At 35.8% G+C, this 26,166-nt stretch overlaps 2 protein-coding genes across 10 annotated transcripts in view; one reads left to right on the top strand and one right to left on the bottom strand.

Annotated features, from left to right (window-relative positions):
• LOC113517957 (H(+)/Cl(-) exchange transporter 5) overlaps positions 1 to 6,764 on the bottom strand; it is a 30,320-nt gene extending 23,556 nt beyond the window's left edge. The window contains exons 1-2 of one of the 4 annotated variants that reach the window (XM_052896489.1): positions 6,565 to 6,764; positions 4,410 to 4,484 (exon numbers count right to left, since the gene is read on the bottom strand). In XM_052896489.1, coding sequence (XP_052752449.1) covers positions 4,410 to 4,478 — 69 coding nt within the window. In that variant the 5' untranslated portion in view covers positions 4,479 to 4,484; positions 6,565 to 6,764. Of the gene's footprint in view, positions 1 to 839; positions 1,025 to 4,409; positions 4,490 to 6,564 lie in introns of those variants that run through there. The other 3 variants (XM_052896488.1, XM_052896490.1, XM_052896491.1) reach the window with 3 other exon arrangements.
• On the top strand, positions 3,117 to 25,046 carry LOC113519479 (transcription initiation factor TFIID subunit 4). Of its 6 annotated transcripts, XM_052896486.1 has the most exons (12): positions 3,117 to 3,202; positions 11,501 to 11,935; positions 12,997 to 13,161; positions 13,627 to 13,785; positions 14,034 to 14,243; positions 14,404 to 14,544; positions 15,870 to 16,004; positions 17,050 to 17,393; positions 17,904 to 18,099; positions 19,000 to 19,173; positions 19,393 to 19,554; positions 20,144 to 25,046. In XM_052896486.1, the coding sequence occupies exons 1-12, from the start codon at positions 3,170 to 3,172 to the stop codon at positions 20,270 to 20,272; spliced, it is 2,283 nt and encodes a 760-aa protein (XP_052752446.1). In that variant the 5' UTR covers positions 3,117 to 3,169; the 3' UTR covers positions 20,273 to 25,046. The 6 variants fall into 6 exon arrangements, with proteins under 6 accessions (XP_052752446.1, XP_052752445.1, XP_052752443.1 ...); XM_052896483.1 differs by lacking the exon at positions 3,117 to 3,202 and having other exon boundaries at positions 11,057 to 11,935; XM_052896484.1 differs by lacking the exon at positions 3,117 to 3,202 and having other exon boundaries at positions 11,057 to 11,935; positions 17,053 to 17,393.
• The last annotated feature ends 1,120 nt before the right edge of the window (positions 25,047 to 26,166 follow it).

The following is a 26,166-nucleotide window of genomic DNA, read 5'->3' on the forward strand; positions in this document are numbered from 1 at the left end:
AAACTGGTAAATCGACAATGCATACTTTTATGCGCCAAGTCCAATAGTTGAGAGCACAATAACGTTTCAGAGTGGACACAACCGAACAGCAGAACGTCTTAAAATAAAATACTTTTATTTCCCACAGTTAACAATAAACGTAAAATATGTTTCTTTTTTCAAATTTATATATTTACATTTATAAAATTAAGACGCTAATTAAGTTGTTCAAATATAAAATAAAAATCATAATAATATTTAGTAAAAATCACTTTTTATATATAAATAATTATTTATATTATGCACTGTTATCTCAATCAAAATACATGCCATAAAGGTGTACTAATTGTACCAAATGCAGAGAAACGTTATAAAAAAAAAGTTTATAAATAAACCTAAGATATAAATCTTGGTGGTGTCAGGCGCAATCGAGTAATACTAGCACCCGTTAGTATAGAAAATTTACGTCAACTTGACGTCCCCTCATTAAATTATATGTTAAAATTTACATCGATATAATTCGTAGTATATATTAAAAGATTTGAATGGAATAGAAGTCCCTGATAATTTTTAACTTTAGATTCATAATAAAATATATATATTTTAAACGAAGAGAAACCCCATTTAGAAAAGGAAAGTTCAAGAATTACACAAATACGAGGATTTTATTTACGCAAATTCTACAGATATAGAAAAAAAAAACGGTTTATTTATTTTAACAATACAAACGGTGGCAATAACAAATCTAGATAGTGCATAACGTTCGACAATTCAGACGTTGCTTAAATTAATATTCACAGAATATAATAATAACTGCAAATACCTATATACGGGGGTTGAATATTACCAAAATCACTTACTTAGAAAACTTCATCACAGTGACACTTTAAACACTAGACATCGGGGTTATTCGACAAACATTCACTGTACGCAAGAATAAATTAACAATAATAGGTGAGGATTATGATGAAATTGGAAGAGGCACGAGTTTAGAATTACAGCAGCACGGCAGCACGGCAGCACGGTACCGTCGCGTCGTGTCGCTCCGTCACCGGCGGGCGGATGCCGCGACGCTCGGACCGACTGTACGCCGGCGGAAAATGGAAAATCAATATTCTTAACTCACGCCGAGTACCGGCCTCCAAAGATCACCGCGTCAACGGTACTCAAAATTGTCATCACACGTACAAATACATAAAATGTAAATCAATTCGTCCATTTAATATTAATATTATTTAGTATTTATTTATATATATATATATATATATATATTACAACTTAGAATGGCAAACAAGCTGACGGCCCACCTAATGGAAAGTGGTAATCGTCGCTTATAGACATGAACAGTACCATGGACATAACAGAGTATACTGTTTCGCCCATGATACCCCGCATGCGTTGCCGTTCCTGAGGACTCAGGTGTTATTCCTCTGTACCCAGTAAATTCACGCCATATCCCACCCTTCAAACCGAAACACAGCCATGCAAACACAACTGCTTCACGGTTGAAACACGAATAGGACAGAGGTACCCAAGCAATCGACTTTTGTACAAAGTCTCCCTCTGGTATATTGACTGTATCTACGAGTATATAAAATTTTGTACACATACAAAAGCCTAACTGCGATTGCCAATCCGCCTGCCTAATATTGTAACTACTGGAAAAACGACTTTTATGGGGTGGCTTATGTCCAGCAGTGGACATTTAACGGCTAACACGATGATGATGATATACATTTTTGTAAATGTTACAATTCTTATAAGTGTGAGACTTTCGAACTAAAAAAAAAATATTATTACTGGTCTTTTTTTATAAGACGGGAAGCAAACAAGTATGTGGCTCACTAAAGGGTAAGTGATTACTGCCGCTCATAGGCTGGTTTAATAGTAACTAACCCAATTGGGGAGAAGGGATTGTAATGCGGACGGAGGGGAAGGGAAGGTATAGTAATGCGGACTACCAGCCCCATTACTAGCAATATACCCTGTCAGGGGGGGAAAGGGATTGTTAGTAATGGAGACTGAGAATCCCATTGTTAGCAATATACCCAACCAGGTCGACCTCCTCGCGGTTCCCCCTGGAAACTATCATGGTTAATTCCTGATGAATTTATCATGATGGGCTAACTGGCCTGTTTTCATTCTCATCTATCACCCTTCACTGGTGCCCCGCCAGCGTATCCCGTTAGCGCAGGCGGGGTTACCATACCATTTTCACCCACCAAAAAAATATACCCTGTCAGGTCGACCTCCACGTGGACCGCCTGGAAACCATTATGCTGAATTCCAGATGTATTCATCACTATGGGCTAACTGACTTGCCTTTTCATCTCACCTATTATCCTTCACTGATGCCCCGCCAGCGTATACCGTTAGCGCAGACGGGGTTACAATTCCATTGCCATCCATTTAAAAAACCCATGGACAACTAACTATAGCTTGATTACTATACCATTGACTCCCGTACTTCATTATGTAAATACATATATAATACGAATACAACAGAATATGCCTGTTACTAATACAATAGTTCGTTCGAGTGTATTAACTCGATAGAGCATCGAACCCACAACTATTAAAAGATGAAGCAATGTGTAAAACCATTAACCAAAGGGTCCCCAAAATATTGAACTGAAATTAATTGTACACAGACCGCATCCTATATATTTGAGCAAATTATGCATCCCACTATACCGAAACTGCGGATTCTCTCAGGCGGACTCTGTCAGGTCGACCTCCACGTGGTGCCCCTTAGAAACCATTATGCTGAATTCCAGGTGTATTCATCACGATGGGCTAACTGACCTACCTTTTCATTCTCACCTATCATCCCTCATTTGTGCCCCGCCAGCATATACCGTTAGCGAAGGCGGGGTTCCATTCCATTATCATTCATTAAAAAAAAATACCGAAACTGCAACGTAGATTTAGGAGCGGCTACTGTAGAATATCAATACCTTATAGATGCGTACACGCAAAAATGTCTGATATGCATGATGAGAACAACTCTCGCAGTACAACTACAATACTACCCACAAAACTTTGATACATACAGCGCAAATAAAATTCTGCACCAAAATGAGGGTAGGTGTAAATTTTTATTTATATCACTGCGCTTACTCTGACGTGGTAATGGCTGCCAGTAGTGTTTTGTCCTCGTAACGTAACGCACTTTAGTAATTTTAAAACCATGAGCTACACCTTCCAATTGGAATTCGTGAAGGTATGTACATTTAAATATATTTTATATTTGTACATAATATGTAATGAACTTGCTTCGCAAAAATATTAACAAATTTTTGCTAGAATTCTTGATTTATTTAATTTTTTCGTGTGCACAATATGGCGTCCATGGCATCAAATGGCAGTAACATCATGTTATATACAATGTTACGTGGCATTTTTCGTTTATTTTAGATGGTAGGGCACCAGTGAGGTGATGATAGGCGAGGTTGGATGCAGGTCAGTAAGCGCCTCGTGACGAATTTCATAAGAATTAAACAAGATGGTTTCCACGAGGAACCACGTGGAGGTCGCCATGATGGAGTATATTGTTAGCAATGGAGCTGTTAGATTCCCGTTACTAACAATCCCTTCCTCCCAGTTTTGTTGGATTTAAAATATTGCTATTCAACATTATGTAATAATATTTATCCATTAATGCAGGTGCACCTAGATAAATCTTTACAGACTAGTGGAATATTCCTACCAGTGCTATTACACTAGTACCTGCATGTAGCTGGCATGATGAATTGGCAAAAATACACCAATTTCTTTTTCGTTTTTAATTTTATAGAGTACACAGTTATGATGATGTTGGTGATATAATCAAATATGAGGAAGAGTAATAAAATGTATTATTTTGATTTTAAACTTATTCATAAAAATGTTATACCTCTCATAATACTATTAAAACTATTAAAGTGTTTTGTCTTTTTTTAAATTAATCAAATTTTGCAAATTAATGAAATTAAGCAATTAGTGCTAATTGCTTTAATTTGATTAATTTGCTTTTTTGATTTTTTTTTATTATTTATAATTTCACAATATATACAAAACACTGTAATAGTTAAAATAGGTTTGTAGGAACTTTTTGTTTTTATGAATAAGGGAGTTAATATTTTTGAAATCTGGTTTTATTATCTTGTACGCAGTAATGTGTTTCAAATCTCATGAATATATATCAATTTATGTGTTAATCTAGTATCATGAATATATTTAAGGGATATTGTAAATGTCTAACAAATATTTTCTCAGTTTATGATATTACTACCAGCTTTTCCATGCCAAAAAAATTGTTTCTTATTAGTTTTTATGATTTTTTAGGGTTAAAAATACAAATAATCACTATCAAGTGACACTACAAGATGAAGGGTTACAAAAGTAACAGCCATCCTAACAAAAGAATTAATTAAAAAGTTTAAACTTACTTTCTTGTAGACCGACTGATATGTGGTGCCCATTTTGGGTACAGATGACTTGAGTGGGAACCGTTCCATGGCAGCCTAAACTGAAACAAAATATTATAATATTGGATTACTTCGAGGGGCTCACACATTACAATTAATTGATACAATTTTAATATTTATTAAGTACATAAAGTAAATAAAGGCTTAAATAGATTAAGTTAAATACATAGGGTAGGCTATTTCAATTAATACACAGTGTATTTCATTTATTATGACTTTAGTCATAGCTACAGCAACTTTGGATGTAATGCCAAGTTGAGGTGTAGCAACTGTTTTTAATTAATCATTTGTAACAAACTCTTAGATATCCCATTCAGGCATTTCAATCAAAGTCAACCGCCAAAAACACAAAGATCTTTATTATCTTTTGTTCATATCCCACATATGGTCAGCATTGTGGTGACCTTTACCTTTATTTTTTTTTAATAGATGACAATAGAGTGGTCACCCCTCCAGCGCTAACGATATATGTTGCCTGGGCACCAGTGAGAGATGATAGGTGAGAATTAAAAGGCAGGTCAGTTAGCCCATCATGATGAATATACCTAGAATTCAACAGGATGGTTTCCAGGGGGGATCACACAGAGATCGACCTGATAGGGTATATTGCTAGCAATGAGACTGGTAATCCGCATTAATAACAAAACCTTACCCTATCCTTTGTTTATAGACAGTAAGGTAAGTGTGTACATTTCGAAATTAAATTTATGGTTCAGTTCCAACCTGATATTTTAAGTATTAACTGTGTGTAGTAAAATTTTGAACAAGTATGGCTCCTAGACACTTTTGCCTGTAACAACATTCCAGATATAACAACAAAATTACAATTTCTTCATGAGTTTTATACCCAAAATTTACTGTAAATTATAATTTACATTTAATAACAAGTAAGTACAGCTGAGATAACATAATCATTAACTTAAATAACAGCTACATCACTTATTTGTAAATGCAATACAATTATGTATTAGGGACCAAATTAGGAATCTTTACTTACTAAATGATAGGTAATTATATATGCATTAATGACATGTCATTAACACTCACTATCTACATTCACACATATGGTAGTAAGCAATTTGGAATTTACATAAAAGTATTTTACAAAGTAAACAAAAGTAAAATAAGCCTACCTAACCTACCTACTAATTTAAATTCTAATTTCATTATCTACTTTATTTTACATTTAGTGCATCTCGGTTAAAAATAGTTTTAGGGGTACGCATGGGCCTGCCAAGGCATGCCCGGCCATGCCAAGGGCATAACTATGTGCTGTTATTTTTGTATTAACCTATTATTCCATTTTACTATTATGACATTAGTACTTATATTTTCACTATTTATTGTATATATATTTATTTTATTTAGACATTATAAATTAGGCGCATTCTTTTCTCAAGGAGCAGTTTATGAAGTCATTATAATATGGAATCATAAAATAAATAATTATGTATTAACATACCAAAATGTTTACTTTTTTTACAAAGTCAACTGTTTTATTTGCTTGGAACATCAAAATTTGCTCACTGGGAAAACATACAGCATTTGTTTCATGTACTTTACATAAGTGATTATTAGGAATGTTATGAGTACATAAATATTACTTCCATGCTTTTTTATCCACAAAAACAATATAACAATTTACTTTAAATAATACAAATTTGATAATAATACGAATATTATATTACGGTTCATAAAGAATATGACAGTACGTTAGCGAAATAAAGAAATCTTTCTGACTTTTACATAGGTATCTGTCTGATCCATGAAAACTGATAGATCCTAATGTGTATTGATAAAAGTGATTCATCTATTTTTATTTGCTCCTTTATTTAGATTGCTAGTTGTACTACACTCAAAATAGTCATGTCAAATGATTCTATTAGCCATTCCATAACAAGGTTTTGTAACGCCCCTTTATGAAATTACAAAAAAAAAACAATACAAACAAAAAGATTCATATTGTTCTAGTAATATATGCTGTAGCCAAATCCATTTTATATTCGCGTGCCAAATGTACTTTATAGATTACAGAATTATAAACACACATACCTAAATTAATTAAAGTAAATCCACTTACGATTTCATATTGTAGTTAAAAATGTAATTTACTAACCTAGCAGTACTTCATCATTTTTTAGTAATAAAAAATATTATTCTCTCTTCTAAATGAATCTTAAATAAAAAATCAAATCACTAGCAAGTATGATGATTTTGCAAAACAAATAAATTACGACACAAATCAGTACAAAATCTAACAAGTTTTTTTAAATAGATAGAGAAATATTATATAGCTAAGTATATTATATAGACATAAATACAGATGCCACAAGCTCAACTTTTTACATCAGCACTGTGTTGCTATTTTAGTTAGCAATTATCAATTTAGTAGTTTTAATCATAAATTAAACATACCATCGAAATACAATACATATTATAAATAATTATTTATAAACAAAATAATCAGAAATAAAATATATATAAAAATTATAATAAATTGCCGAAAAAAATGTTAGTGTATTACTTTAGAAGAGCTGCATCTATTTGGTTATTTATTTTTTTATTGTTTGTAATTATCAGAATAAAGTTTATATAAAAGAAAATATTTGTAGAAATACACGAAAAAGTGAAAATGTGGTTAAAAAAGTCCCATGTAAAAGTTGATTATATTTGTTACAATTAAATGGACCAAGGCATAGGCATTTCATTTCAATTTATAAAATTCATCGAGACATTAAGATAATATTACGAAATAAAGATGAATGCGCAGATTTGACCTTTAATGTCACTATAAGTAGATATATAAGAGCTTTAAGCGGTAAAAATTAACCTAAATTTCTTAATATGCGACAGTTTGCTGCTTAATTTATTAAAAATTTCAACTTTATCTAAATTGTAATCCTACTCCTACTAACCTTTTATACTTTTTTGATCTTTGTATACGTAAAAATAATTTCCCTCTACAGAGCCAGACAATAAGCCTACATGTACTAATTCTGCATCGCCCGTGCCCCTTAATATCATTCTTTGGTCTTACGTAGCGTGTTGACAACTCCCCACTACGTCTTTAAATCCATTGTGTCGAATGCGCTTTGCCACAGTTATAAATGCTCGCCATTATCAGTAGTTCGAGTCCGACATTTGTGTGAGAGTTCTCTTAGTGGTCACTTGTCTCTTTTAGTCTCTCGTAGTCTCACTTAGCTCTCCGTCTCGGTTATCGTGTACGCAAAATTTTTTATTCATTCTTACTGTTAGTATATTGTTTTCATACTTTGTGCTAAACTGTTATTTGTGCTACTAGTATATTTAACAAGTTTGAATATTTTTTTCAACTATGCCACCTCCCAAGGTAAGTACATTACCCATATCGATGGTTAAACTCTTACATTTCCTAACTAACGTGGACATTTTACTATTGTGTGTGTGTGTGTGCGTGCGCGTGCATATGTGTGTGTGAGAGTGTGCATATAATATGCATATTTAAATTTAATCAATAAACCTTGATCGATTACTCTACATCATTATATTCGAGAGTCATTAACCAATTAATCAATTTCATTTTGCAATTACGTAAAGAAAATGGATAGAATGTTAATAACATATTTATATTATTATATAACTTGTTACTCATGTACTTATAATGACGGTTTCACTATAGTTAGCCGACATTTATCAATTTTACAAACTTTATAAGTAATTATTCTGTTTTGAAGTAATGAGGAATCATATGGAAGGAATTTATATTTCCATAATATGGACGTCAGTACAAATAACTTTCTTACGCTATTTATTTTCCTATTTATTCTTATAATATAAACAGATCTTTTGTTGGTAGTATGGTTTAAAATCTATTTTTTTATATCGCTAGATGAGCTCTTTTCAATCTTAGCATTAACGTTTTATTAGAAACTCTCCATACAGTTATACAAAAACCAATAATGGATTGTGCAAGTGCAAAATAAGCAGTTTTCGAAATTTATATAATTTTATATTTAAAGGTATTTTATATTGTCTGCACGTGATATGAAGAGGCAATGATAATCAAAATTGACTCTAGTATTACATTGATGTGCTAATATTTTAAAAAAAATATATCTGATTGAGAGGTCTTATTGGGAAAACTTGGCATTCATGTGACAATTCTCTTAGTGTTTAGGTATCTTATAGTGTTTATCTATCATAATTATCTTCTTTTGTGTACATTTCTTTGTTTATATTAAAATATTGACATCCCTGTGTTCAGTTTAAGATATAGTAACCTTCAAAAGAAATTAGTCTAATTCTAACCAAGTTATTCAATGATGTTTTTACAACTGACACCATTCCAAAGTAACGGAGCAAATCTCATATTATTCATTTCCATAAAAAGGGAAATAAGGATAACATCGGCAATTATAGACCAATAAGTCTCATTTCAAATGTGTATAAAGTTAAAAGTAATGCTAGAAAACATGGCGAAACAGGCGAAATTTGGGAAAAAGTTTAGCACAATAGACCATATCTACACAATCAAGCTAATCTTGGAAAATATAACAAATACCAGAAGCCTTTATATATATGCTTTATTGATTATCCCAAGGCTTTTGATAGCCTAAACCACAAATTTATCTTGCTGAGTAAAGAAGAAGAAGGAGAGGATGAGGCCTATATACAAATAATTTAATCCATCTACAAAGGATCATAAATTAGAATAGTCTCATTAAATTAGAAACAAAAGGAGATCTCTCTCCTATAAATAGAGAAATAAGTTAAGGAGATCCGCTCTCTCCTAGATTATTTAATGCTGTGCTAAAAAGCATATTTAGAGGATTAGATTGGGAAAATACGGTATCAATATCAATGGTCGCCGCCTTAACCATTGGAGATTCGTTGATGATATTGTCCTATTATAAGAGATACACTAATAAACTAAAAGACATGATAAAAACCTTAGCAGAAAAAAGCAGAGCTGTAGGAATAATAATTAATCCAATTAAAAGAACATTAATGACAAACTCCACAGAAGTCAATATATGTGAAAAAATATGTTTACCTAGGTCAGATTATGTCTCCTGAGAACTTTATGTCCAAGAAAATAAATAAAAGAATAGCTTGCAGATGGAAAAAATACTGGCCCCTAAAAGAAAAATGAAGAACAAAAATCCAAGCATGCATACCAAGTAAAAGACTTTCAATACTTGCATTACATATGGTTGCAAATCATTTGCTCTAACACACAAGCAAAAAGAAAGACTATCCACAAAGAGCAATGGTAATGAGCATATTGGACACCAGACTTAGTGATAAAATCAGAAATTCTGAAACAAGAAGAAAAACTAAAGTTACAGATATAATAACCTGTACAGAGCATTTAAAATGGGGTTGGACAGAACATATGCTACGTCGCAAAATTGACAAATAGAGCAAACTAGTAACCTTATGATACCTAATAAAGGACACTGGAAGAACGGGGCTCCCGAAAGAAAGATGGATAGATGAAATCTATCATACCTTGGAGCCTTACTGGATTAGAATAGCAGAAGATAGAGCTCAGTGGAGAGGGATGGATGAGGCCTATGCCAAGAGGCATGCCGAATTACAAGACATATTATAGTAAATAAAACTGGAAAATATGTTTTCCAGTAAAAATTATAGCGAATTCGAAATAAAAGGGCTTTATTATTATTATAGTCTTTGACCACAGGCCTGGTTTAAGCAAGTCTGTGTTCAAATACAATATTTTTGACTACATATGGTTGTAATTACGAGTTTGGTCACGGTTTACAATAGCTTTTTTCTTAAATTCAGCTGCAATAATTTTAGTGTTAATATTAATTTATTTTTTAATACAATAAAAAAAAAAAAACAAAAGTTGCTAAAGAACATCTTTAACAGTTTCAAACTTGCACCATTATTATCAAAAAACCTACAAAAACAAATTTAGTTGTGCGGTCGGTTTTTAACCTCAACTATGACCCAATACAAAAAGTTACTTATTGTAATATAAATAATAATAATAAGTAATTGTCTATTTCGTGTTTACAATACGGTTAGCAATATATTGATGTAAGACGTAAAAAATATAAATATATATAAACAATAAAACAAAATCATAAATCTATTAACTTTACAATTTCTTGATTTAATATATAAAAAACTAAATACTTAATATTTTACGACTATTTAAAATATTATCATTCTGTATAGTATATATGTATATATATAGTATTAGTATTCTCATTCTGTGTAGAAGTTATTGTTAATTGGAACAGTGGCAATATAATCTGAGTTTTGACGTTTAGTCTCCGCAAGTGTCAAATGTGCTTGCTAGGTATCCTTAGGTAGATAAGTAAAATTTCTATATTCTATACCTTGTCCAAGGCTACATTAATCATTAACAAATTGACAGTTACGAATTGTTGCCATAAATGAAATAATAACTTATTTGTAAACAATTGTTCATTTTTATAATTGTGTAGATAAAAAAATATAAAATAAATATACAAGACCACTTTTTAGGCCTGTTATTAATATTTTTCATTATTTATCAGTATTAATATTTTAAAGAGCTTTTAATATGGATTTCAAAATTTGTTCCATCACACCGGTTTCTGAAAACCTTATCTATATCCGCCGATTTGTATAAAATGGCGTCAACCGAGTTTTTAGAACAAGCTTTGTCTACAGACGTTGACGAGAACGCGGTGAACGCCATCGTTGGCTCACTTGAAAACCAATTAGTTACGTCCGTTCCGTCCGCCTCTTTGCATAATAATATAGTGAATGTGATTCCAAGTCAGCTTTCTAACATAACGTCTAGTGCAAGTTCTATTATTGGTGTACAAAAATATAACACGGACCAAAGTAATAATGGAGGAATCGTAACTGGCCTTCACTCACCTGCTACAAACAACAATGCATCCTTTAGTAATGTTCTAGCGTCCGCGCCGTCCACTTTTGTGTCTCAAGCGCTTACTGGAGCTGTGTCAAATTCTGGAGAGCCGCTAAAAGTTCTCTATTCCCAATCTCAGAACTTGCCCAACTCTAATAATCGTGTTACTTTTCCCACCCAGACGTTGACGACCGGGTGTATTGGATTGGCGGCGTCGCAAAATCAAATTATTCATACAGTGCCTGGTAACACTATCATCCCTCAGTCTGTAAACAAAACAATCACCATGCAGAATCCATTGGTGATAAAACAAGGCACGTCGGCGGGCCAAGTTGGAATGCAACCTGGCATGGTCACAGTACCAATGTCGGTGAATTCGAGCCTGCCAGCATCTCTACCTAATGTGATGACATTGAACAAGCCAGGAGGACAAAACGTCGTGGTCACTACACAAAACCTGGGCACTGCACAATCTGCGATCATTCCCAATGTTCAGATATTAAACATGAGGGCAGGGGCCCCCACAGTGGCTGCACAGAAGTCAGTGGCCACTGTATCGCCTCGGGTCGTCATTGGTGCTCCACAAGTTGTTGGAGCCAGAGCTGCTGCCCCTGGGGTGAGTATCTTTAAATTGTACATTTTATTTTAAAATGTTCATAATTATTGTCACTAATCACATGCATCACTCATCATTAATATAGGGTGTCTATTCTTCAATTTGAGGAAGTCGGGGTCAGCTATAGGGTGGGATCTCTATCAGTTGTAATAAAGTCATGATTATTTATGATAATTCATTTTTTTTATGGTTTAAAACATACTAGGTATTTCAGATGTAACTGTACTACTTGTTTAGTTATTGTAACTTTTGGCCGCCGACTTTTCTCTTTAAAAATATTGTAACCGAAATATCTGATATCTATTGATTGATAATATATCAGCTTTATACTTCTTTCCCTGAATGGCCTGAAGATGTGCAGTTTCTATTCAAAGACTTCTATAATCTGATCATTTATGTTCATGGTGCATGTATGGGCATTATATTGCATTCAATATCAATGGGATGCATATCACTGGCATCACATATGGCTCATGCATTGTTATTTACTGTCACTGTATCTGCTAATAAGTGATGCAAAGTAAATAGACACACACTGTTTACTTTGTCTGTATGTTACTCTTCAGTGTATAGCATAGGCAAATGTAAATATAATAATATTAGCTATTAAGGAAGGTGAATCCACTTGCTCATTGTTTCAATGGTTACAATGTGGCTTGACATTTATAATTACAAGAGTCACACTCTGCACTCCTGATTATTACTAATATACCATATTAATAAAGATCAGTGCAAAAAATGTTCACTTTTCAATGCTATTTGGGCTTACTTATTGAACAACACATGCTTGTACCATGCTAACCTTCAACACAGGAATTCACAGGAGATGAAAATTCATAACTAGTTCCCGGCTCTCACACTGCTGCACTTTCATTTTTATGTTAACATTGGACTTCACTGACTGTGTAATATCTAACAAATGACCTGCTTTAGAATCATTCTTTCCAATATTTTAATGTCGGAACCATTTTATTTTCATAATATAAAACAGTCACTTAATAGCAAACATATTGGAACTGTCTGTTCGTTCAGTGGAATTGAAATGAGGCGTTCATTTTTAGATAACGCTGCAAACTCTACAAAGTCTTCAACCAGGGCAGCAGGGTCATTTGTTGTTAAAGACTGAAAATGGTCAATACCAGTTGCTGAGGGTGGGTCCCGCGCCCGCGGCCAACACTCTTACGGCGCCGCAGGCTCAGACCATTCGGCTCTCGACCGTGCCAGCAGTAAGTAGGCACAGCCACTCTGCTAATCACCTGCAAACACAGGAATTGGACAATGGCTTCATTCTTAAACAGTTCCCACCGTTGATAGTGTTGTAGTTGCTTGTCCAATTTCAATTGATCAATCATGCATGTGCAAAATGGTGGAGGTGCATGTCCTGAGGTAATTACCTTGTGTAAGATTAAATATTCTTCTGTATCACTGTGTATCGTACTTGTGAACACTAACATTGGAAGCACTACTGGTAATAATGTTTTGCTGCCTCTCGCCAACCCCATTCATAGTCGGGGAGTAGTGTGCCTAACATAATGTGACATTTTGTAGATAGACATTTAACAGTTTTCTTCCCATTTCCCTCTAAGCTTGAGAATGTCCGCTTGTAATTTATGTACATTTCATTTGCAACATGATACAGATATTAGCATGCGGGCTTTAGTGACAGTACATGAGTGGTCGTCTCGTTGCAGCACCCGGGCGTAGCGACGGTGTCGACAAGCGTGCCGGCGCCCGGCCAGATGGCGGGTCAGATGCCCGCGGCGCCCGTGGCCGCGCCTGTGGTCGCTCCGTCGCCCACAGTGGTGGCGCCCGCGACGCCGCCCCCTCAGCCGCCCACCGTCACCACACAAGTGAGTTTACAACGGCCATCAAATGCCTACTTAACAAAAGCAGCATCAGCTTCATTTCGTTGATACATTTAATAATTTAAATTTCATGCATTATGGGCCGGTGGTCCGTCCATATTAAACTATTTATAATAAATTAACTACCTCTCTAACAACCATTTCTAAATTAATCTTTGTATTTACTCATTTTCTTTTTATAGTAGTACGAGTACATTAAAGGAGTAAATTGTGATTATTCTTCTTTTCACTAGAAACCATCGGACAATACTAAGGAGAAGTGCAGGAACTTCCTAGCTAACCTGTTAGATCTATCTAGTAAAGAGCCAAAGTCAGTGGAACAAAATGTAAGGAATCTCATTCAAGAGTTAATAGACGCTCAAGTGGAACCAGAGGAATTTTGCAACCGCTTAGAACGGCTTTTGAACGCAAGCCCGCAACCCTGCCTCATTGGCTTCCTAAAGGTATCGATTCATATTGTGCATATGCATTTGTAAGGTTTGGTATGTAGATTTTTGATTTACAAACGACCAGTTGTATTTATACATATTGATTATTTTTATTGTAAATTGTTTGAATATTCAATTTGTATTAGTTTTTATATGATGAATGCATTATTTACAGAGGAGTCTGCCACTACTAAGGCAGTCCCTTGTCACAAAGGAGCTAGTGATCGAAGGAATCAATCCTCCTGCACCGCACGTGGCTTTCTCGAACATTCCAGCGCCCACGCAGCAGGTAATCGCCACGTCGAACGTGCAATTGGTAAGTTTTGCTGTCACACCTCTCACTAACCAATAAGTGCTTATTAAATAACATGAATTATATAATAAACTGTGTTCACAAATTATCTCGCATTTATTGTTTTGTTAGTGCAATTTTACATTAGAGCAGACATTAAATACAAAGTCGAGATAGCTCCACTCCAAGAGTTTAGTTGCTAATGCCATAAAATGCCGTCAGATATTTTTGAATTCAGCCAGCTTCCCGGCGAAGTCGCGGTGACTGTGTTGTAAAATAATTTAAAATCGACGTGTCGACAATAAAAGAAAAGTGAAAAAGAAAAATGTCCACTAGCGTTGTTTCCTTCTAGGTATCTCTTATATTATCAAATAGAGACGTTCCCTTACGAGCAATTTGTGCGTATATCAAATTGCTGCACATTAATTGATCCCCATTAATTTGAACTTGTACACCATGATGAGATTCCAACGTCGTCGTTTGGTTGATTATTTTATAACGTGGACCACCACGTGGACTGTACGAATCATTATTCCGTGCCAGCAGTTTTAGCGCCTGTAACGGACTCAAACGGACTGTAAATTTTTATAAATTCATCCAAAAAATAATTTTGAGTATATGTTGAAGATACGTACATCTGTTTGTGATCATTAGGTTCTATTAATTGTTAATTTAAATACGAGACTTATTATCACGGAAGTGAATGTATTATATATGATTGATCACGTTTATTGCATTTAGCCATCGGATCGGGAAAACCTAATGTTAATTTGTGGCTTATTCCCTGCCGCCGCGCGCGTAATATTTACACTAGCGTGCATACTCATAGCTCTGTAATATTCGATATATAGAACTGCACACTACCACCATTAGTATAGGTTAGTCAATTCCGTATGTGATCCTGGACGGCTGACTGCGATACTTTACTGATCCATTGCTTTCTCTCTCTCTCGTTTTATACGTCGTGAGCAGGCGCTGTGTTTAAATTCGTTCAACCTCAACCTTAATTACCGAAATTCAATTGTTTTGCTTTGCTGACCCCAAGTTTGTTTCGCCGTCAATGCAAAGTAGTGGCCGCAGTTTGTATCATTCCATCAGCCGCTAACTTGTTTTATATTCCAATGCAACCGGTGCCGGGGCCGGTGCCGGTGCCGGGGCCGGGGCCGCGGCTCGCCCTCACTCTAATTATAGATGATGATAAGTTTCCACTGAAATTGCTGTTTGTGAAAACGGGGCGTGCCACCGCGCGGCTAACACGCGTTCGCCCGGTGCGTGGTGCACGGTGCACGGTGCACGGTGCACTTGGTGTGTGTACTTGCGATACTAAGTTGGTGATGTTGTGACGTCAGCCGAGCGAGGAGGACGGCTCGAGCCCGACGCTCACGCCGCTCCTGCCGCCGGTGCTCCCGGTAACGCTCACGCCCTCGCTAGGGTCCACCTCAAAGCCTATTAACGTGGTGGCGGCGCAGGCGGCCGCCGCGCAGGTTTGTTCACACCGCATTCCCGGCGCTCGCTTACGTTTGTTTCGAATCATTCACCCGCATACGGCCGCTGCACTCTCAGCCAGCGCCGTTTGCACACGCACTGTTTGGCGTTCCATTACGAGATTTCGCGACAGATCAATAGCAACCTAACGCCGACAGCTGGCGGGCAGAATGTCTCCACTGTGGACACTGCTCGTCAAATGTTGTATGTTGTCCCTTGAGTAATAACTAAACGGTGAACTTTGTCCAATGAATGACTCACTAACTTACTAATGATGCAGCCCAGTGGAGTATTTACAATGTAAAATAGCCTCATTGTGACTAATGTTTTTTTGTTTGTTGATAAAATAAACTGCCACGTCTCGTTCACAACGGATATCTGTGATTTGGAATGGTTCTAAACAATACGAAGTCCCTGTTCTTAGATGTTGTTTAACTCTAGTTTGGAATGTTCTTACTTTCGTAAATGTTATTCTTATATTGTAATTGCTGTTGGCTTCTTGATATTGTGTCTCTTTGGTTTATTATTTTAGAATGATTATTGAATGTCGTACATATTGGAATTAGCTACTGTTTCGCTGCTATAGTTGTGTGTATATAGAACGTATCGCGACATTTTCTCTCCCTGTTTATGGCTATGGCTCACGAGGCGGGTTAACGATCAATCTTATCGTCGACGGTGTTGTTTCAAAAAATAATTTGTCAATTTATACATATATACGACAGAGAATTCTGAAAGAATATTTTTAAATCGATTCTGTACAATATACAGTCCAAAACATAGAACCTCCTCCTTTTTGAAGTCGGCTAAAAATATAGATTCTTAGAAGTTTTGTATATACAAAAAATATAGAATTGTATGTAAATACATTATTTTTTTTTACCAGGGGAAAGCTTGTTTACGATATAGAGAGACAATTGTAACTATTGTTTTGTTGTCTTTCTAGCGATGCATGCTCAAAGTGATATAGTATGCATGGTTGTTTACGAACACGATCACAACTGATATCGTCATTTGTACAATAAACCAATTATGTTCGTACAGCAGAAGCCGAAATCGAGCAGCGGTATAGCGGTGCTGCAAAATGTGCCTTTCCACCCTAAGATCAATTTGGGCAAAGTTAGCGGCAACAAATCCATGACGGTGAACAGCAAAGCGAACTTCCCGCGGCCCGCGGTCGCAGCGCTGTCCACCGTGCTCACGCCGGGCAAATCGCTCCTTAAAGATAAAGAGAAGAAGTCTATGCAGTACGCGTCGCAGCCGTTTGTCGACGACAAGATGGCCGGCGATGATGATATCAATGATGTCGCCGCCATGGGAGGCGTCAACTTGGCGGAGGAGAGTCAAAGAATATTGGGCTCCACTGAGCTCATTGGTACGCAGATCAGGTAAGAACGGACATCATCATAGAGATGATGACTGAAACATCGTTTCTATATATAATATGTATATTTATTTATTTGTTATTTTTATTACTTATAACCAATTACAACTTTACAATATTGCCATGTGGTCCTGGCACAGAATGGGTTGCCCTGTCCTTTCCCGTAAGTGTGGAGAGTGGAGTATGGGCAGCAGCATCTCTCTTAAAATATCTCTAAAAGCCTAATTACGGTTGTCAACCTGTCTGTCAAACGTGGCAACTACTGGCAAATCTCCTCTTATGGGGTAGGCTTATGTTCAGCAGTGGACAGTTAACGGCTGAAATAAAAATTAAAAAAAAAATATATTAAGCACATAAGTATTTACAATGATCAAGTCGTATAAAATATAACTTGAAAAGTAGGCATTTCCTTCATTGTCTAGTAACAGCTATAGTACAAGTTTATTTCTATTTGAATGTATAAATGAAAAATATTGTGTCCAGTTGGTTTATATTATTGTATATTATTGAACAGATCATGCAAAGACGAGTACTTGGTCCCGATGAGCCTGATGCAAGCGCGTGTGAAGGCGGCGACCACGCGGCACGGTCTCGAGGAGCCGTCCCCGGAGGTGGCGGGCCTCGTCAGCCACGCCGTCCACGAACGACTCAAGAACGTCGTCGAGAAGCTAGCCGTCGTAGCGCAGCATCGGATAGACCTCATCATAAAGGTAACACTTCATCAACACTGCCGACTGTTTGCACAGGTCTTGCCTGTAGTCCGCAAAGTCCTCGCAATAAGCGCGAAGCTTCTGCGAATTTATGTAAACAATATTATTTGTGATACATGTATGACAAAGCTGTAATGTTATTCCTTCCGCTGGTGCGAAATTATGCATTTCCGAATTAATTTGTTGATTTGAAAAATACTTTCTGAATATCAGGTGAATTCAGAAATTTTATTTTTGTAAATGGAAGTAGTATTAGCATGTGATGATAGATGAGGGATTAATTATGATACTCAAAACAGGAAACAAGCTGACGGCCCACCTGATGAAATGTGGTAACTGTCGCCTGAAGTCAACAATATGAATGTTGAATGTCACAATACATAAAAACACTACCTATTTCCTATGGCCCCTATCTGTGTTCTAATGAATTAGCCGTGCTCGCGATGTGGCTTATCAATGCGAATTATTGTATTTTACCATAGCAATGACATATTTTATTATAGTAAAAATGATCATGGTATAAAGTTACCCCGTGTACCGAGTCATCATCACACCAAATTTCATTTAAATTCATCCTAGTTGTAGCGTGATGATTTAACGAAATAACTGGCAATCCTCCAAGTTTCATTTAAATCTTAAAATTATTTTTAATGTATTAAAATAAGATATTTCCAGCAATAAACAATATTCTATATGTTCACCTAGGCATTGTTTATTTCAGGTCAGATTTTATCAAATACATCCTAAAATTTTGTTGTTTTTTTTTTTATTTAATCAATGGGCACAATCAATCAGTATCTTAATTACTAAATATAATTTGATTAAATAAATATTGTATGTTTGTATGATATAGTAAGATGGCCTGGTCTCAGTGTTACAAAGTATAAATGTTTGTTACAGACTGACTCGCGTTATGAGGTGACACAAGATATAAAGGGGCAACTCAAATTCCTTGAGGAGTTGGATCGCGTGGACAAGAAGCGGCGCGAGGACTCGGAGCGGGAGATATTGCTGCGGGCGGCCAAGTCCCGTTCCAAGAACGAGGACCCCGAGCAAGCTAAACTGAAGGCGAAGGTATATACAGTTCAACATTGTTCACACTCATTTCAATATTTTTATATATATTACTAGTTTTACCCCGCGGCTTTGTCCGCATACATCAATGTCCTGTCACAATTATCCTGTGTTAAGTTAGGATGTAATATACCCATGTCTCCAATTTCATATAATATACAGTACAGACAGTCAATAATGTTATTATATATGTTTAATTCTTATATTATCTTGTGATAGGCCAAAGAGATGCAGCGCGCCGAGTTGGAGGAGATGAGACAGCGCGAAGCGAATCTCACGGCCCTGCAGGCCATCGGGCCGCGCAAAAAGCCCCGCCTAGAAGGGCCCAGCGGTGCTGGTGACACGGCGTCCAGTAGCGCTGGCCACTCGGCGGGCGGATTTGTAAGTATTGGAGAGCATATTATATCGTGAACAAACAATATAATAATAATTATTATGCAGTACCAGTACCTCAAGATTAATAACTTATTTACTTATACTATTCTACATATTAAAATATGTGTACAGGACGGACTTAATGCCTGATATCATTCTCTACCAGCCAATAGTTAACTGTTCCGTTTGTCTAGTAAATACTAAGGTTTAATGTGAAGTCTTGGACACGAATTTAATCTTAATTTTGTATAAAAAAAAAAAAAATAAATAAAAAAAAAATAAAGTACATAAAAGTGGTTACATAATTTTTCGTGAATGTGCCACAGTAACACAAAATGGTCACAACTCAGTTTATTGCTTTGAATTCAAAAGAGCAAAACATTGATATTCTGTTGTGGCCAAAAGACAATAATATAATAAATCTAAGGCAATATATACTCTTTCTCTGTGTGTATTTATCTCGTAACGTCAATATAGGAATCTCTCTCTAGTGTAGTTATTACAGCTGTAATACAATGTAATGAATTATTGATAAGTTAAGCTTTATTATTATTATTATATTTATTATCTGATGGAGTTCTCACTATTCGTTTAGGCTGGCCGCAGCCACCTGGCCCTCAGGACGCGACTAAAGCGAATCAACCATCGCGACATGGTGTTCCTCATGGAACAAGAGCAGGAGACTGCTCACTCGGCGATGCTGTACCGCAGCTACCTCAAGTGACCTTCCGCGTGGTCAACAAGCAACGCTGCGCAACCAAAAGTAACACTACTTTTGAACTACAATATTTTGTCACTTGTTTCTATGAATCTACTACTACTACTACATATATATAACCAATATGTACGATATAATAAGTACATACATAAAACTCGCGTGCGTGTATATCGTTTGATAAAATGATATATGTAACGGTGCGTGCTTATAAATAGTAGGCATGCATTTAATAGGAAGGAAGTCGCTTATGTTATCTTAACTTATTTTGTTATTTAGTCTTAGATTTTTTTTTTAACTTACATAGTTGTATGGCTGGATACTTTCATTATTCACGCCAACGTTTATGCATTGTCATAATAATGTTGTAAACCATTCACGACGATCACAATCGATAAACTTCTGAAAAGTTTAGTTGTATATTATATTTACTTACTGCACTTTTTCCTAGACACAGTCTAGATTTTTAGTTTTTTTATTTTTTATTATTATTTGCCTGCAAAAGTGAAAACAGGCACGCTTTTACTGGAACAGTAGGTAGTTTGAGTGTATTAAATGTGTTAGCGTTGAGCCTCATACAATTTAAGCTTTAAATATATTTTTTAAGAATTCTAAATGGTTTTTGTTATTTGAATAGTATTCAGTTTTAACTATATACATTATGTCAGAGAGTCGAGCAGCATCACTAGCTAGCACGCGACTCGTACAAGGTGAACTCAAAGCTTATAGAGAACTGGATCATTATATCAGCTGTCAGCACCTGTTCACTGCTCAACACAGACCTACCCGATTGGGAGGTCTTGCCGGTAGTTGACACGCTACACGCTTACCAGACTGGTTGGCAACCGCAGTTAAGCCCTGATGATGTGTTCAGAGAGACGTAGCTGCTCATCCTTCGATCATTGAGTTCCCTTAGTCACCTCTTACGACCTTCAAGGGAAAGGACAGGGTGGCTCATTCTATTCTGGGACCAAACGGCGAAAATAATTGCATTAAATCTTTCTATTTACTCTCTTCAATACTTCGCTAGGGTTGTCACATTTTATTGGAACTAATATTGTGTATTCCTGTTTCCTCATTTTTGGACTCCACTCAACTCGACTAATTCAGTGGAGTGTCGAGTCTAGTCGCGTTAAGCAGCTCAGAATAGTACCAGGCATGTAAATACTATTTACTTGCAACGCGCTGTATAAGTCCCAATAGTGTATATAAAATATTTTATAGTTTGTCTAAGTTAGATTAAATTGTGTTAAATTTGGCTGAATTGGGCTGTTTTTTTTTTAATGGGTTATAATGTTATGGTAACCCCATCTGCGTTATTGGTATACACTGGCGGGGCACCAGTGAGGGATGACAGATGAAGATGAAAGTAGGTCAGTTAGCCCATCCTGACGAATTAAACTAGAATTAGTCACGATGGTTTCTAGGGGGAACCACGTGGAGGTCGACCTGACAGGGCATATTGCTAGTAATAGGGCTATTTGACCCAATTACTAACAATCCCTTTCCCCCCATTGGGCTAAGTTTGATCACTTAAATCGAGCTTGGTATAATTAGGCTAATTTTGTTTCAAATTGGCCAAATTTAGTACAATTTGATCATTTAAATTGAGTCTCATGTAGTTTTACCACTTTGTTCCAATATGGTCGGTCAAATACGTCCAAGTTTGGTCAAACTTTTGTACAGTTATACAAACGAGTAAATTAATGTTTTATAACAATAGATTTTTTTGTTTTCATACATTTATATGTGGAGGTGTAGGCGCGCGCGCTAGTCGCTCAGGCGCCTCACTCCTCCGGCGGAATCCTCCGCGCTGCCGCTTCAATACGACGTGATTAAAATTAAAGTGGCTAAGTTTCATTTTAATCTTACCGTATTGAAGTTGTATGAAAATAAATGTGACAATAACTCGACAAAGCTCGGCCAAACTTGCTTACTAACACACTCCAAAACGTACTCCAAATTTTAAAATATTGGCACCCACCATTTTTTTTTTGAAACCCCAAAATTATACGTTTTATAAATCGGAAAACCTAAAAAACGATACCCAGAATAAAACGTAATTACTCTATTTATATAATGTATAATGTATAATGTGATATAAAAATTGAACTCGTTGGTTAAAAATGTACAAAACATCAAAGACCCATTTTACAATTCAAAAGCATTGGATTGTACCAACCCTACCGAACGAATGTATGGAAGTTGAAACCCCCCCCCCCCCCCCGCGCGCAAGACGAGAATATTTGTTTATACTGTACAAGTTCGCCGCGTGCTCCTGGAATACAATGGGCCATCCCCATCCGTGCTATGGGTGTTGTAACAGGCAACTAACAGAACGCTCGACGGATGGCCAACAATGTCCCTCTAAAAACATGACCAAAGCCTAACTACGGTTGACAACCCGCCTAACAAGCTTGGCAACTGTGGCGACACCCCCCAAGGAGGAGGCCTATGTAATACTATACTATACAAGTAGTAGCGACCATCAAATAATTAATAATTGTTAAATTGTTGGATATCTTTTTGTTATTAACGCACCGAACTGCTCAACCTTTGTTAATACACGTAGTTATAATTTCCATGTGTATTTGTAAAAACTATCAATTCACCTATTGTTTCCAATTAGCGCATCATTTTGTTTATTTCAGTAGAGAATAAAACAGTCAAATTGTTTGATTTAAGAATAGCGCTCATGTGTAGTGCGCAGGATATTTGTAAATATTATGCATGTATATAGTATGCATAGTTTAGGCTTATTTAAGATGTCAACGACATATGTGTTAGCATTAATAACATGAAATCGTTGAATTTTATGTTGTCGAAGATTGAACCAAAGTGATTGTGCATTGGTGTCTGTACACTGGAACGCTACTCGATGGAAGAGATTACATTCCTATACAAGTAATTTGTTTATATTATTTGCGTTGGAATATATTTTATTGTCACGTGTAAATTTTTACTTAGGCTTACAGGAAGCGGAATATTTATTTTAAAAACTTTAGTTGTATATTTAAGTATTAGTTATTAGTGAGAACAAATGGGAGGAGGGTTGAGATCTGTCCTGAAGGGCAGGCCTTTCAATTGCATGGTGCTAGGAACATGTACTAGGAACAACGGCTCGATTGTACTGCCAATACTGAACAAACTATTTGCAGTGCATTGTAATAAACACCATATTATTTATTATTTTTTTAATTTGGTGTAAAAAATTAGATTTAGTTGTTAATGCATTAAAATAATTCCCAAAAATTATGCATTGTAAAGCAGTTACTACTGAAGTAACAACAAGGCGTCAGGTCCGATAATTTTTTATTTACCTAATTGTAAATCCTTTTTTTTTTTTTGTAGGCGTTTAAATACCGTTAATTTTATTTTTAAAATATGTAAATTCTCACTTTTAGTTCTTTAAGTACCGTTAGTTTTATTTTTGAGATATTTGTAAATTTTTGTTTTCAGTACTTGAAGTACCTACTATTATTTTTCTTTCACGTGTAACTAAAAATCGGTCATTCTCACGGTAGAACCGATTCTCTTTAGAGTATATTTATTAATATTTTTTTGTTTTTTTATAAATATGTGGGCTAATTTGTACTTCTTATTATGTTTTAGGTAGTATCTGTAAACATTAGCATGTATATCGGAATAGACATCACAACGCCGCAAGTGCGAATTACAATTCATAGTAACATAGTCTAGTCTTTATAAATTTATAACTCATATTACTTGTTTAGTTACTTATAGCTTTTATTTTACAATAAGCATACATGCTACGATGTTCATATTGATCAAGTAGTGTTATTACAAACCCATAACAAGTATATCGCCACCATGGAAACTCGGTATCTTTACTGGTATTTGTGCGGCTGCAGCTGTACTTGGTGGCCGTATCGAAGGCAATAGTAGTGATCGCAGCCGCCGGTTACCACGTGGCGTGGGTAGCGGGCGGGCCGACGGCTCGGTTGCCATTCCAAATTGCCTAGAAAGTGCACTATATGTGTACATATATTGTGCGTTCATATCAAGTTTCATACCTGCCATGATACATCTATGAAATATATTGTTTTGTTTGTAAGTTTTTAATAAATAACATGTTTTGCGACATGTATTGTTGTAGAAGCCAGTGTTATGAGTTTGTAATGAAGCCCGCACGCAACTTGTATGTAATCGGCCGCCTTTTGTTTATATCACCAGTGACCGTAATATACAAGTGCTCCATTTTATTATTATTTATTGGTTTTGTATACAATGTACATAAAAACAAATCTCTATTTACTGTATTATGTCGAAACATAATACAGTAATTAAACATTTGTTTTCAATTCGAATTGTATATCATATCCAAGGAGTGTATGTAATACAGTAGCGCAGTAAGAGTACTCGAGTGGAATTAGACATACTCTGTGCAGATAAAAACTGCATAAAAATGTATTAATTATGTTTAAGCTTATTAAAAACTTCACGGAGTGAGTTTGGTAAATTGTAAAAATAGTGTAAGGTTCGTTTTGTATATTTAACTTTGTAATTGGCTGATGTCTTAGTTCAACAAGTGTTTGTTGTTATAATGTACATACTTACGTACATATGTCAAAACTAAAATGTGTGTAAATGGAAATGTTCACCACCAATACATGTTCATGTTACTTTATAACATTTTCATTTAAATTTGAGCAAGTCGACAACGTCTATAGTAACTTGCAGTGTAACGATATACATCACACTAGTTCAACATATGTAAACAGTTATTGCCAGTAATTTGTTAATGAAACATTAAGTAAGAAAAGTTTCTTTTTTATTGAAAATATTCCGTTCCTGAATTTCCGTTCTTCCTTCTGTACAGGGCAAAATAGGATAATATGTCATTTTCGAAAAAAGCTTAAGTTATAATATAATCTCTATACCTTTGCTATATAATATATCTACCTGGTAATGTTAAAGTTTGCTAAATATTATTCAAAATGGCAACATACATAGACATACAGGTTGGAAGGGATAAATTGGCCAAAACGAAAACAGCTGGTTAAGATGAATGGTTGGAAATTTTGCGAGAAGGGATTGTTTGTTATGCGGACTGTCGGTCCCATTGGTAGCAAGATATCCTGTCAAGTCGACTTGCACGTGGTCCTCATTCCGGAAGCCATATTTATTTATTTATTTAAACTCTAAAGGCCATTAAAATATGATACGATAGGCCGACATAATTAGAGCCATCGTGCTTAATTCCAGGTGTATTCATCACGATGGGCCAACTAACCTGCCTTGTCATCTCGCCTAGCATTTATCATAGGTAGGCCAGCGTATACTGACAGCGCAGGTGGTTTTTTTAATTGGTAATAATGAAATGGTATCCCCCGTTAGCGCTCTGGATATACACAGTATACTCTCAGTATGTCTGTAATTATTTTGCATTCTGTTTATTGAAGAAAGTTATCCTAGATTAGTCGCAAAGTAAGTAATTTTCTTGAGAATAAATAATATTTATTCATTTTTAGCCTATCAGCCTCCCCCATAGACTACCATAAAGAACGGTCTTCATCCGCCTGCATCCACTGACTCCCTGCAACGCATTTCAGGTCGTCACTCCATCTAGTGAGGGATCATCCTACATTACGTTCACCCGTATGTGGTCGCCACTCAAGAACCTTTCTTCCCTATCGGTTGTCGGTTCTTCTAGCTATGTGACCAGCCCATTGCCACTTCAGCTTGCTTAATATTTATTACTATGAGGTAATTTATGCGGTGTGTTTATAGTAAGACAGACACGCTTCCTACAATTGCCTTAATAATTGTAATGTAAATAATTCCATGGACAAGGTGTTAGTCCACCTGCTGGCGCAGCGTTGTTGCCAAACAGCTGTGCAAGCTGATTATTCGCACTCAATCCCCTCGTACTCTGTGCATTC

This window comes from Galleria mellonella, unplaced genomic scaffold, assembly GCF_026898425.1.
Source record: "Galleria mellonella isolate WM207_F2 unplaced genomic scaffold, CSIRO_AGI_GalMel_v1 utg33, whole genome shotgun sequence".
Taxonomy (NCBI): Eukaryota; Metazoa; Arthropoda; class Insecta; order Lepidoptera; family Pyralidae; genus Galleria; species Galleria mellonella.